Source organism: Staurois parvus, unplaced genomic scaffold (assembly GCF_062004578.1).
Source record: "Staurois parvus isolate SC_StPar_1 unplaced genomic scaffold, SC_StPar_1.0 ptg000292l, whole genome shotgun sequence".
NCBI lineage: Eukaryota > Metazoa > Chordata > Amphibia > Anura > Ranidae > Staurois > Staurois parvus.
Window position 1 is genome coordinate 5,375,079 of NW_028318088.1, and position 12,608 is coordinate 5,387,686.

The 12,608-nt window shown below is 39.3% G+C and overlaps 1 protein-coding gene and 1 non-coding gene across 3 annotated transcripts in view; both read left to right on the forward strand.

Moving 5' to 3' along the window:
* ABCA1 (ATP binding cassette subfamily A member 1) overlaps positions 1-12,608 on the forward strand; it is a 155,649-nt gene that overhangs the window by 79,558 nt on the left and 63,483 nt on the right. For both annotated transcript variants that reach the window (XM_089682623.1, XM_089682622.1), the window contains exons 6-8: positions 678-799; positions 1,451-1,642; positions 9,532-9,615. In XM_089682623.1, coding sequence (XP_089538749.1) covers positions 678-799; positions 1,451-1,642; positions 9,532-9,615 — 398 coding nt within the window. The remainder of the gene's footprint in view (positions 1-677; positions 800-1,450; positions 1,643-9,531; positions 9,616-12,608) is intronic.
* LOC149458186 (U4 spliceosomal RNA) lies at positions 266-406 on the forward strand. Its single transcript, XR_016313495.1, has one exon. It is a non-coding gene; the product is annotated as a U4 spliceosomal RNA (small nuclear RNA).

Below are 12,608 nucleotides of genomic sequence, written 5' to 3' on the forward strand. Positions count from 1 at the left end.
ATATTCTAATTTTTCGAGTTTCACCTGTATGTATATGTGTATATATATATATATATATATATATATATATATATATATATATATGAAAGAGGTATATATATGAAAAAAATGCAAAAAACAACAAAGAACCCATATGAGCATTAAAAATCAAGCATGTGTTAGGTTGTTATTATCTCATGTTAATTATTGGTGGTAACATATAAATGAGTTTTTAGTAATTTGGACTGCATTTAGTATTAGACACAGTACACCTGTGCCACGGATGAGCTTTGCGCAGTGGCAGTATCATAGCCAATGAGGTCCACCCGAGGCGTGATTGTTGCTAATTGAAAACCTGTGCCACGGATGCGACAGTGAAGTAGCCATTCAAATCAAATATCAGTTTATGTGAAATATGACACACCATTCTGCAATGTTTAGCGATCCCAAAGACTATTCTTTGTTAGACTAGCATAGCTAATAGCTTGTTTGATGCATAGATGAGTATGGTATAGGCTGCCAAGAGAATTATTACCAAAGGTAGCAATTATATGAACGTGCCCCTGGATGAATCATAATGGCAATATGTCATTATTCAGTCTTTATTCAGCTTCCTGTAGTTTATTTATTTTTGGTAAACGTATTATTCTCATGTTTTCATATATAATGTAAGTGTATGTATTTATTGTCTTTTACAGGCTTGAAGCTTAGGGAATGCTTAATGGATAATGAGAAATTCACTACCTTCCTTCAACAAAACATAAGCATGCCTCCCATTGTAGTGGAAGAAATAATGAACGCAGATCTGAAATTGGAACAGGTACTAGAGTAAACAATTTATGCGTACGATTTGTGACCAAGCCCACCCATAAGTGATACGTGAGCATGGCATTTGTCATATGCTCATATTCAAGTTGTGAAATATCTAGGATGTATTTTCCAGCTGACACCCAGTTACAACCAAGTGCATATTGTTTCACTTTAGGCCAAATGAGGTATTTTGGCTCGAGCTTGTTCAGATCAGTGTATAGAAATGCGTTTTTGACATAGGGCGAGTCAAGGGCCTGTGCCTTGAGTATTTTAACTGAATAGTAATGATCGTAAAGTTTCATGTGCAAAGAATACACATAATGCAATGAGACACGGGAGGGCTTTCCAGTAGTGAAGTTGCTATCAAGCAGTGACACATATCTGATTCTGATGTGTTATTTATGAGGCCTGTCCTAAATTCATGAAGTACTGGTCCTAGTTAAGTAAAAAGCTGCATTCTCATGAATATTAGAAACTCAATAAATGCATGCATAATGTGTATTGTAGAACGCTACTTGTTAAAATGATTGCCCGTATGGAAATGTGTGCAGCAATAATCTATTTATTTTGTTGGCCTTTTTTCAATGTAGTCCTTTATAAGCATGGATAGGACTGATATAAATTTACAGTGACCCTAAACCTGCTTTCTTTATTATTTCAGGTTTTGGTGTCTGGGTTTCAAATACGATTGAAGGATCTGTGCAATAGCTCCAGGCTGGCAGAATATGTCACCATTCACAATGAAGAAGTTGCAAAATTTAGCCAAACAGTAATCTGTGCTCTTCCAGAGGACAAGCTCAATCTGCTGGAGCATGAGTTCCGTTCCAACATTGATCTTTTGAAGCCCATAACGGTAGGTAAAAGAATGGCATGTTCATACTGTAGTGCAACAATGGACCTTTATTGTTGTTCTAAACTCAAAAGGTTTTTTTTTTACCATAATGCTTTATCTGCTTTAAGGTTAAAAAAAAACCTTCTGATACCTATCCCATTCCTATTGGCTAAGGAGTCCACCCATCTTAGTGATTGGCCTGTGGGAATATGGTGGGTCAAAAAGTAGGGTCAGGCTCCAACACTACCAATCTAGCATTTGACCATTGCAGAGGTGAATGTGTTTGGTGCAGGTGTGTGTTGGCACCTATACATGCCTGCTCTTTATACTTGATAGCTTTTTGCTTTTCTAAGTGACAGTCATTCAGTCTTAGAGACACAGTACAAAGAAATGGAATTCCATTCACCATCAAACTTCATAAATCTATTCTTTTTAATTTCTGATCTTCTTCCTAAATGTCAAGCACTTTCTGTTCCCATCCAATAAACACAAATGCTCTTGCCCTTGGGGATGGACTCGATACAGGCTACAACCACATCAAGAATGTCCTGGAACATGCACACCTTGCAGCCCTCAATGGACTGGGGAAATCCAAATATACTGAATGAGGAAAGAACAAGCAGAGGGCGCATGGGCCTAGTGCATTACCATAAAAAATGTTTAATAAGAAATAAAAGTAGGTGTTGTACTCTCACACGACAGTAAAGTCAAAGGCATGTCAAAAAAGAAAAGCTTGGTCAACACCGTGCTAAGTGACAATCCGCAATAGGGAGTGTAGACATCCAATAGGCTGACGCGTTTCGAGGACTTGCCTCTTCCTGTCGTTTGTGAGTACAACACCTACTTTTATTTCTTATTAAACATTTTGTATGGTAATGCATTAGGCCCACGCACCCTCTGTTTGTTCTTTCCTGATCCCATCCAGTGCCAAACCTGTAGTCCTCTGCTTCCTTACCATTCATTCCACAATCCTTCCTAGGACTACTGACCATCTATAAAACCCCCCTCCTCCCCCAATGAGCTACAAGTACAATCCCCTCACCCAAAAAAAAAGCAAAAGCACCCAATCCCATTATTAGAGAACAGAGGTGCTGTATATTTGTTTTCAAGATACATTGGCGAGTGATATTATAGCATTTCATGGTTGTTTTAGTGAGTTGGGAATAATATATTTCAAGTAAACAAATTCCATAAGGAGATGTGACTTTGCTGTATCACTAGCTTGGTGCTGTCCACATGTAGATAGTGTTACACAGCAGCATGAGAAAGGAGGGCATGGTGAAATGTGGGTAGTGCAGGGACACCGAGACAAGCAGTGAGTATGTACCTAAGGTCACACAGTTTAGCAGTGCTTAGCAATCTGATAAGAAAAAAAAGCATAGCTCACGTCCTCCTCTGGGCATGCGGGGTGTAGAGTAATATTACCTTAGTGACAGGTTCAGATATGTCAGGGCCAGGTGCATGGCATTATCCCAGCTAGTCATCTTTTAATGGTACATATCAACGCATTGCCTGTATTTTGCTTTGACTGTCCTACTCATTCACGAGCCTGAAGATCAAGAAAAATATGAGGAGCACAATAAACCAAACACAGAAGTGTTGTGTTCTGCTAGACTATGCGGTTCTGCCAAGTACATTTTCTCCCTAGTGCCAGACATATTTGTACCCGTACATTGAACAATGCTGACCTACTAGACATTGTTTCAGAAATAACATTCAGTATTGCTTTATAATCTATTGTTGTACAACAGCTTTTTCGGTTTCCAAAGAGTTGCACTGGAACTACGTCATTGTAACACCCTGCTATATCTGTAGGTAGTTCCACTGTGTAACTTAGACCCTATGTGCACATGAACTCCCCCAGACATTTAGCTCTCCTGGCAGCAGAAAACAGCTAAACGCGGCAAAAATGCATGTAAACACAAAACTGCGTTTAGCCACGTTAAGCACTTTGATGCTTATTCATTTGATTGGCCAGAGTATTTTCCATTGCGTTTGTACGCATTTAGATGCATTTTTGATGTGTTTAGCTTTTTTGGCCAAATCGTCCACGTTCAGGAGAGGAACATTTAACTGCCCCTAAACTTTGCTGCTGCTAAACTCTGGTAAAAGCCTGTGTGTACATGGACACGTAGGCTTTTATTGAGTTGAGTTCAGGGGCTTTGGCAAAAAACACCAAAAGCTCCTAAACTCATGTTTTGGAGCAACAGTGCACCTGAGGCCTAATGCCCTGTTCACACTAAGTCTATGTTCCCACAAAAAAAATTGTGTAAATGGGATCAAACTGCGCAAATCTCTAATCACCTTATTTCAATATTGAAGAGGATATCCTCTTTGTAAAAACGTAATAAAATAAATATTGCGCTATGTGAGTCAATAAACTTCATACAACATGCATATGCACTATGAAGACCCTCATACCTATGAAAGGCAATCTAAATAAATAAATAATTATTATTATACAGGATTTATATAGCGCCAACAGTTTGCTCAGTGCTTTACATTATAGTGGGAGACAATACAGCAACAATACAGTTCAATACAAGAGGGATAGGAGGGCCCTGCATAATTAAATAATACTGTGCGAATTGCACTAATCACTAGTGTACATAGAAAAACTGAGAGATGTGGTCAAATCAGCAAAACAGTAACATATTGTCAATGTAAACATATAATAAAGTCCATATAAGAATAAAAACTCTGAAATCAGTGATAATGCTGTAAATCGATGCTGTAGGTGCAATATGGGTAATCTTCCTTCAGATAGTCACCAAGGTGTGTACCACCACTACCAAATGATTAAATGGAGGCTTACCAGAAATGGAGACCCCTTAATTATAGGGGGTTCCAACCTGCATTGTGATGTAAGACACTAGCAGACTCTCTGTGCCATACCCGGAACAGGGATCTTCCATGAACTTTCGAGATAGCACTTCACAATTACACGGTTAATTTGAGGACTTGTTGGCAGGGTCAGCCTGCTAAATTCAAAGCACAGTTGTCACTTGTGGGGCACTGTCTTTGTGCAAATTCTGCAAAATGATTTCCTATAAAAAAAAACTAAATTAGGCATAAGGTGGTGCAGGGGGCACTATATGGGCAACATCCTATGGCCTGTTTAACACCAACTTCAGCTTGTATAAGAGCAGTGTGAACAGCCAGCTTTTATGAAACTGTCAGCAAGCTTTAAGCAGTTTTATTTAAGCCTTTAAAGCGGCCTCCAGCTCCTGTTATGAAAAGGTTATACACAGATCCTAATAGGAATGCTGATTGTCAGTTTAAACAAGCTGCTAGCAGACCTCAGCAGGCTTTCAGCAAACTTCAAGAAATGCTGAAGCCTGCTAGCAGCTTGTGTAAAGTGGCAATCAGCACTCCCATTAGCATTGGTGGTCAACATTCACAAACTGGAGCTGAATGGCACTTTAAAAGCTTTAACAAACCTTGCTACAAGCTCTGCAAATGCTTTCTAAAAGCTTGCTGTTCACACTGCTCCTATAAAAGCTGAAACAGGCCTAAAGCAGTCATTCAGTTGTACCTCTCATTAGTGAATGTGAAATGTTATTGTTGGTTAGTTGTTTTCATTATTATTATTATTATCCAGGATTTATATAGCGCCAACAGTTTGCTCAGCGCTTTACAATATAAAGGGAAACAATACAGCAATGATACAGTTCAATACAAGAGGGTTAGGAGGGCCCTGCTCCTTGGAGCTTACAATCTAAGATTATAGCACAATGCAGCTTTATTAAAGAAAACCTGTACTGAGATAAATACTGAAGGGTGACCTTGCTGACCCCCTTTCCAAAAATGTTAGTTGTCTGGTTGTTGATGACCTCAATATTTTCAGAAGTGCTGATATGGAGCAAGCATGTGTCTAGTGAAGATGGACTAAAGTCAGAATTCCAGCTATAACAGGCCACATCTTTTCTCAGTACAAGTTTCCAATAAGTAAGCCTGGTTTATGTCAGATTGGGCAATTCCACCATTATAGATAAATCACAGGATCATCCCGGAGGCTGTGTGTCTGTCCCTATGGAATTGTTCCCTCTGTATCCAGACGCAGTGAGATGACGCTATGTCACTGGCTCAAACGCTTCTGAATTTCGATCCCTAGTGATGGGAACAACATCTCTCGTCCTCGGAGAGCAATTCCATAGGGGCAAACAGGCTGCCTCCTAACAATCCTGCTTCTGATTTCAACTAGTGGCAGTTGCCTGTCTGACTTCAGCCTACTGTGCTCTGTCCAGTTGATAAATGATACTTTCCTCAGATGTTCTTTTTTATCCTACATGTATTTATTTCAGGAATTTACATAGCGCTGTCAATTTATGCAGCGCTTTACATATATATATTGTACATTCACATCAGTCTCTAACCCTCAAGGGGTGTACAATCTAAGCTCCCTAACTTACATTCACATACTAGGGCCAATTTAAAAAGGAGCCAGTTAACCTACCAGCATGTCTTTGGAGTGTGGGAAGAAACCGGAGTACCCTGAGGAAACCCACACAGCCAGAACATGCAAACTCCAGGCAGGTGGTGCCGTGGTTGGGATTCAAACCAATGACTATAGTACTGAAAGGCAGGAGTGCTAACCATTTAGCCACTGTGCTACCCATGTATGTTGTTCTTTGCCATGATATGGTATGCAGTGACCATACTGGTGAAAATAGCACAAAGCTATTCATTAGAAAAAAAAAACCTTTCCAGAGCCCACAAGCGATGTATTTACTGTGCAAACATTGTAAACTGTGGATGTGTACCTCTACTGGCAGTGTGTGCTTTGGTTTGTGTGTGAACTGGGATGTGAAGCATTCTTTGACACATTACCCAGAGTTCAGTGTGGGGACTTCCAAGAATCTATTCAGTCACTGAGCTCCAGCTCAGTCAGTATCATGAGAGCGTGCCATTGTTCTTCTTTCAGTAATATGGACTGATGTAATGGCTATTGAATAATTGCACAGATCCTATGAAAACTGGTCAAACACAGCGTAATTCTTACCATAGCTGACTTTTCACAGAAATCTTGTGATTAGTTCTGACCTTAAAGTTCTACCATCAAATTATTTATGCATAGACAACAATAAACTGAGACAACAAAAGGGTTGATGACATCAAATCGTGGGCTTTCTTTCACTCTGGGTTTCTCCAGTGAATATGTGCATCCTCAAAATCATGTTTATTAAAGTGATATTAACCTCTTCGCGCCGGTGCCTCCCGGCCCTTTAAGAGTTTCAGAAGCCGGGAGGCGGGGTGGGGTTTTAGGGTCATGTGACCGCCATGATTCACCATCACGGCGGTCACATGATCGGAAAAGGTCCCGATCAAAAGGTGAGATATGTGCTGGGAGCACTCAGGGCACGCGCGCTCAGCACATATATATTTTCTAATTGCATGCAAATATGCGGCTGCTCGGCATCAAGGCCCAGATGCTGAGAGGCCGCATATTTGCGTGCGATCGGCGTCAAGGGGTAAACCCTCAGTTTTTAAAGCACTTTCTGCAGCTGGTTTACTTATGGAATATTCACTATCTTCAAATCCTTGCCCTGTTTAGGCTGGTGCCATGATCACTGGCCCTGATTTCCTATATCAGGGTGTCTCCTTTCTCTTGCAGCATCTTGTGAAGATACAACTAGAGTTGTGTCTCCGTATATTGTGTGCATCAGAAGAAGCACACAGCCCCAGAGCCTTTTATAGCAAGGCGCTCCCATGCACCTCCTTCCTCCTCCACCCTCCCTTCTGCAAGCTAACATTGCCTGGAGAATGCACTGTCCACAGTTAACTGCAATGTACGGAAGTTCGAGGAAGCAGTACTGAAAGAACAGGAGCCAGCAGCGTTAAAGTTGTAAACTTCAAATGCAGGTTTAAGAAAATTACCAAATAATTTACAGATGAACCTCCCCCCTACTGAGATTCAATCCTCCATTATAACATAATATTCTTTCAACAGGTTGCAATAAATTATTGCACTTTGTACTCCAATGAAAAGCTACTGTAAAATAAATCTAACGCCATTTTTTTCTTTTGAAAGAATGACTTAGACCGGGGTCTCCGAACTGCAGTCCGAGGGCCAGATTTGGCTTTATCCGGCCCTTGGGACATTATTCACATGAAACCAATGATGGTGTACTATTCTTCCCACTAATACCAATGGTGGGGCACTACTCCTCCTCTTACTGACCAACAACCCTGAGGCCATGTTTATTCTCACTGATGCTGGTGCCAAGTATATTTTTTGTCCTCAATGGCCCTCCTAAAGTCTGACGGGCAGTATACTGGCTCTTTGTTTGAAACGTTTGGAGACCCCTGACTTAAAAAGTTGACACAGTGCCCCAATTGGAATATTTCCCTCACCTCTTTTTCTTATGACAGGGCAAAATACTGTATTTTCCCACATTTTAGTAACCGTTGTCACCAAGGCAGATATAAAGCGAATTTCCCTAAAGGGGACACCATTAAAAACCTCACTGAGGCTGTAACCCCTCATCACTCATACCAAAATCTAAAAAATTGTTTGGGCTTTAGATATGCTTTAAAGTTATTTTAAAGTTCACCTTTTTTTAAAATAACAAAGTTGTTATATTTACCTGCTCTGTGTAATAGAATTGCACAGGACAGCCCTGATCTTCCTTTTCTGGGGTGCCTTGCTGGTGCTCCTCCTGTTCTTGGTATGCCATCATAGGAAACTGCTTCCTATTGCAGCACACCTGAGGGCTTAGTCCAGTGCCTCGCTGCCTGCGTTCATAGACCCAGACAGCACTGCTCGGCCCCACCTCCCCTCCTTCGTCACAGGATCTGACTGACAGCAGTGCCTCAGCAAAGCCAGTGAGAGCTGGGAGAGCTGCTACAGATCCCACATGGAAGAAAAATATATTTGAAATATATTTTTAAAATATTCTTCCCAAATATATTGACATATATTTGAAATGCTACAATTATGGCCATATTTAATATATTTCAAAATTTATATATATATATATATACTGCACGTTGAAATGTGTTTTTATTGCAAATTATATGAAAAATATTTTTAAAAATACATTTCAAATATACTGTATGTCTTTAAAATTACAAATCTACATTTTTGGAATGCATTTACAAATATATGTAAAAATATATGTTAAAATGACTTTTTTATATGTTAGAAATATATATTCTTTTAAAATATTTTTCATATACTTTGTAATATATAAAAAACACATTTCAACATACAGATTTTTTTAACATATATTTTTACATATATTTGTAAATGCATTCCAAAAATGTAGATTTGTATTTTGAAAGACATACAGTATATTTGAAATGTATTTTTACAAATATTTTTCATATATTTTGTAATAAAACCGCATTTCAACATGCAGTGTATATATATATATATATATATATATATATATAAATATATTGAATATGGCCAAAATTGTAGCATTATATTTGGGAAGAATATTTTTACAATATATTTCAAATACATTTTTTCCTTTCTTATGGGATGGGCTGGAGCGAGTGAGAGCTCAGGTAAATATGGTGGGGGGGGGGGGGGGGGGGGGTGAAGGCGCATATTTTTTTACTTAGACAGTTTTTACCTTAATGCAGACAATGCATTAAGGTAAAAAAATGTATAGGCTTTAGAACCACTTTACAGACAAGATTTATGATCAGAAAACATAACTTTAAAGCAACTTTATAATTACTTTATAATTTTAATAGCAAATAAAGTAATGTGTATGGCATAGTCTGCAATAAATTGTATGGTGGTGGTGTATTCTTGCCATGTGTATCTGTGAGTTGTTTGGTTAATTGGTAATTGCGGTACTATAGTGGAACAGTTTGTGATGAAAACATTTTATTTTTAGAAAAATGAAGGATTGCTCTATATAACCAGTGGTTTCTTCTTTTCATTCTGGTAATTATAGAAAGAAATGTCTTCAAGATCTTTCCCTGTCCTGAGAGAGGTTACAGATAACTTGCTACACAGCCTGGGCCAGCTCGCCAAAGAGGTAAGTATAGGGTAGCGACTGATCAGAGCTTGAGGGTACCTTACAGTGACAATGTCATCATTCATTATCCCAACCACAAACAACTAGCTTTGAACCTCTGCAGAACAGTTGTTTAAATTGTGCAATATATATCTACCGTGTGCCGTGACTAAGCGGAGAATGTTTTGCACTAGTTTCTCTCTCTGTATTTTTTTTTTTATATTTAAATATTTTATTAAATTTTCAAAATTTAAATCTCTGTATTAAGGTACCTTTGGTTGATATGAAAAGTGCATAGTTTTTCAGTCACCAGCCACTGCTATTTTTTGGATGGTTTATTGTTAGAATATAGCACCTTTGCACTTACAAACAACTGGGAAATACTGTACCATTTTTAAAAGAAGCTTGAAAAAATAGAGATTGTTTTTCTCTGCCTTCTTTTTATAAATGTTTCAAATTCTTTTTAAAAAAAAGCCTGTACTAAGAGAAAATGTAGGTTGCCAATGCTGACTCAAAACATACTAGCTGCCAGGCTGCCATGGTGTTTTAATAGCTTATGTCTCTCTGAATTTCCAGTCTGCATTGTTATTCCAAGTTGCTCACTCAGAAATGACTAAATGCAGTGACAGCTAGATATACTTTTAGCTAGAATTTTTTTATACTAGTAATGGCAGCGATCAGCGACTTATAGCGGGACTGCGGTGGGCATTCTGACACGGGGGGGCTGACTAACTGCCACTGACATCCCCAGTGACACTAATACAGTGACCAGTGCTAATAAAAAGCACTGACACTGTACTAATGACTGGGCAGAAAGGGGTTAACATCTGGGGCAATCAAAGGGTTAACTGTGTGTTAACTGTGTTTTACTGTGTTGTCAGTGTGTGCTTTACTATGTAAGCATGCTGCTTTGTAGCATGCAAGAAGCATGCTGGTGCAGACAGGAAAGAGATCTGTATTGTTTTCATACAGACCTCTCCCCTGGCAGTGTTCCTCAGCAATCTCTGGGCGCCGGCGGAGAATCTCCAGCCAGGACCCGGTGATCGACAGCTGTAGCTGCCAATGGCAGCGCGGGTAGAGTGGCGCGCGTGCCCCCTTCCTAGAAACACAAAATCATGTATATATACGTGATTTTGTGCAGCCCTGTAGCAGTAGTTCTGCTATGGGGGGTCGGGAAGCGATTAAAGAAGTACTCTCGTTACACTTTTTTTTTTTAATCCATAGGTGGACCAATTGTATATTTATTTATTTCAGGTACTTTTATAATGCTGCATAATTTATGCAGTGCTTTACATATATTTTGTACATTCACATAAGTCTCTAACCCTCAAAGGATGTACAATCTAAGATACCTAACTTACATTCATACATATTAGGGACAATTTAGACAGGAGCCAGTTAACCTACCAGCATGTCTTTGGCGCGTGGGAGGAAACTGGAGTAAACTAATGCAAGCATTGGGAGAACATGCAAACTGCAGGCAGGTGGTGCAGTGGTTGGGATTCAAACCAATGACCCTAGTACTGCCAGGTGGAAGGGCTAACCATTTAGCCACCGTGACACCCATATAGCACTTTCCCCCTTTCAAATCCATGCATTCATTTATAGGCAGCCTGGCTGGACAGGTTTCCGACAACGCTGATAGAAAGGAGATGGATTTGTGATTGACAGTAGCACAGATCACACGGCTGTGGCTCTGGCTTTTACACATACATAGCCTGGTCAATGGATCTCAGAGCACTGTAGCAGTGTTTCAAGTTTCAGTTTTATAAATTAGCAGTCAGCAATGATGGGCTGCGTTACACATGGCACCGACCCAACATCACTGATCACTCATTCATAAGCAGTGAAAGTTCATTTAGGGTCCATGCAAACTGGCCTAAAAAAACTCCAATGCTCTTGGCATAAAAAAACGCTAATTTTAAGTGTTTTTTTGTACTAGCATTTTTTTCTGCAAGAAAGCTGCTTTCAAAAACGCAAAACAGAAAGGGTTTTTTTTTCTGCCTGAGCTGCTGAGCTGAAAATATGGCTCTAAATGACCTAATGTACTGTACATGGATACATAAGATGACATTAGTTGCTTTTACAGGCAAAACGCTAAACTCCTCTAGGATCAGCGTTTTTTTAAACCAGTGTGCCTGGACTCTAAGGGCACAGGGATTAAGCAAAATCTTTATCTTCAGTGCCGCAGATCAGTGAGATCTGGATAGAGATTCTGTCCCTTCCCCAGTTTATCCAAAAGCTAATAAAATGTTTTTTTCCTAGAAATCCTTTTTAACCACTACCCGTCCTGCCCATGTAGATAAATGACTGGACGGGAGCGCTGCCGAAGTGGGTTGATGTTTCTAAACGTCCACTCGCATCCATTGCCTGGGAGTGCGCAGCACTGCAATCAGTGCGTGCTGTGTCCAGATCGCTGTACGAAACCTCTGTGCGAGGTCCTGATTTAGGTGATCACTGATTGGCCAATCAGTGATCACATGAATAGCAGTAAACAAGATGTCACGTCCTGACATCATTGCTTACTACTTGTGAAATCTGTGAATGATCACAGAGGTCACATGGTACAAGGCTATTCACAACAGCCTTGTACCATGTGACAAACTGTGACCAATCACAGCTCTAACAGTATTCTCAATGGCTGCAAGAATGCAGCCAGAGAGAAGGAGAAATGATTACTTTTACAGCCTTTATGGGTGTAAAAGCGATCAGAGTAAAAAAAGAAGAAAAAAAATCTTCATCACCCCCCACAAGTAGTACAGTGTCAATATGGTGACACTGTACTGCCAGTGGCAGTATGTTAAAAAACATAAATAATAATATAAAAAATAAAATGTAAAAATAAATTTAGAAAAATTATAATTTTTTCTGTATAAACTAATTTGGGTTATTTTTATTTATATAAAAAGATAGCTGAATACATTTTGGTGAAGATTTATGAAGAAAGATTATTTATTTGCAAAATGTTATAAGAAAAACACTTTTTTTTCAAACTTTTTGGACTCTTTCATTTA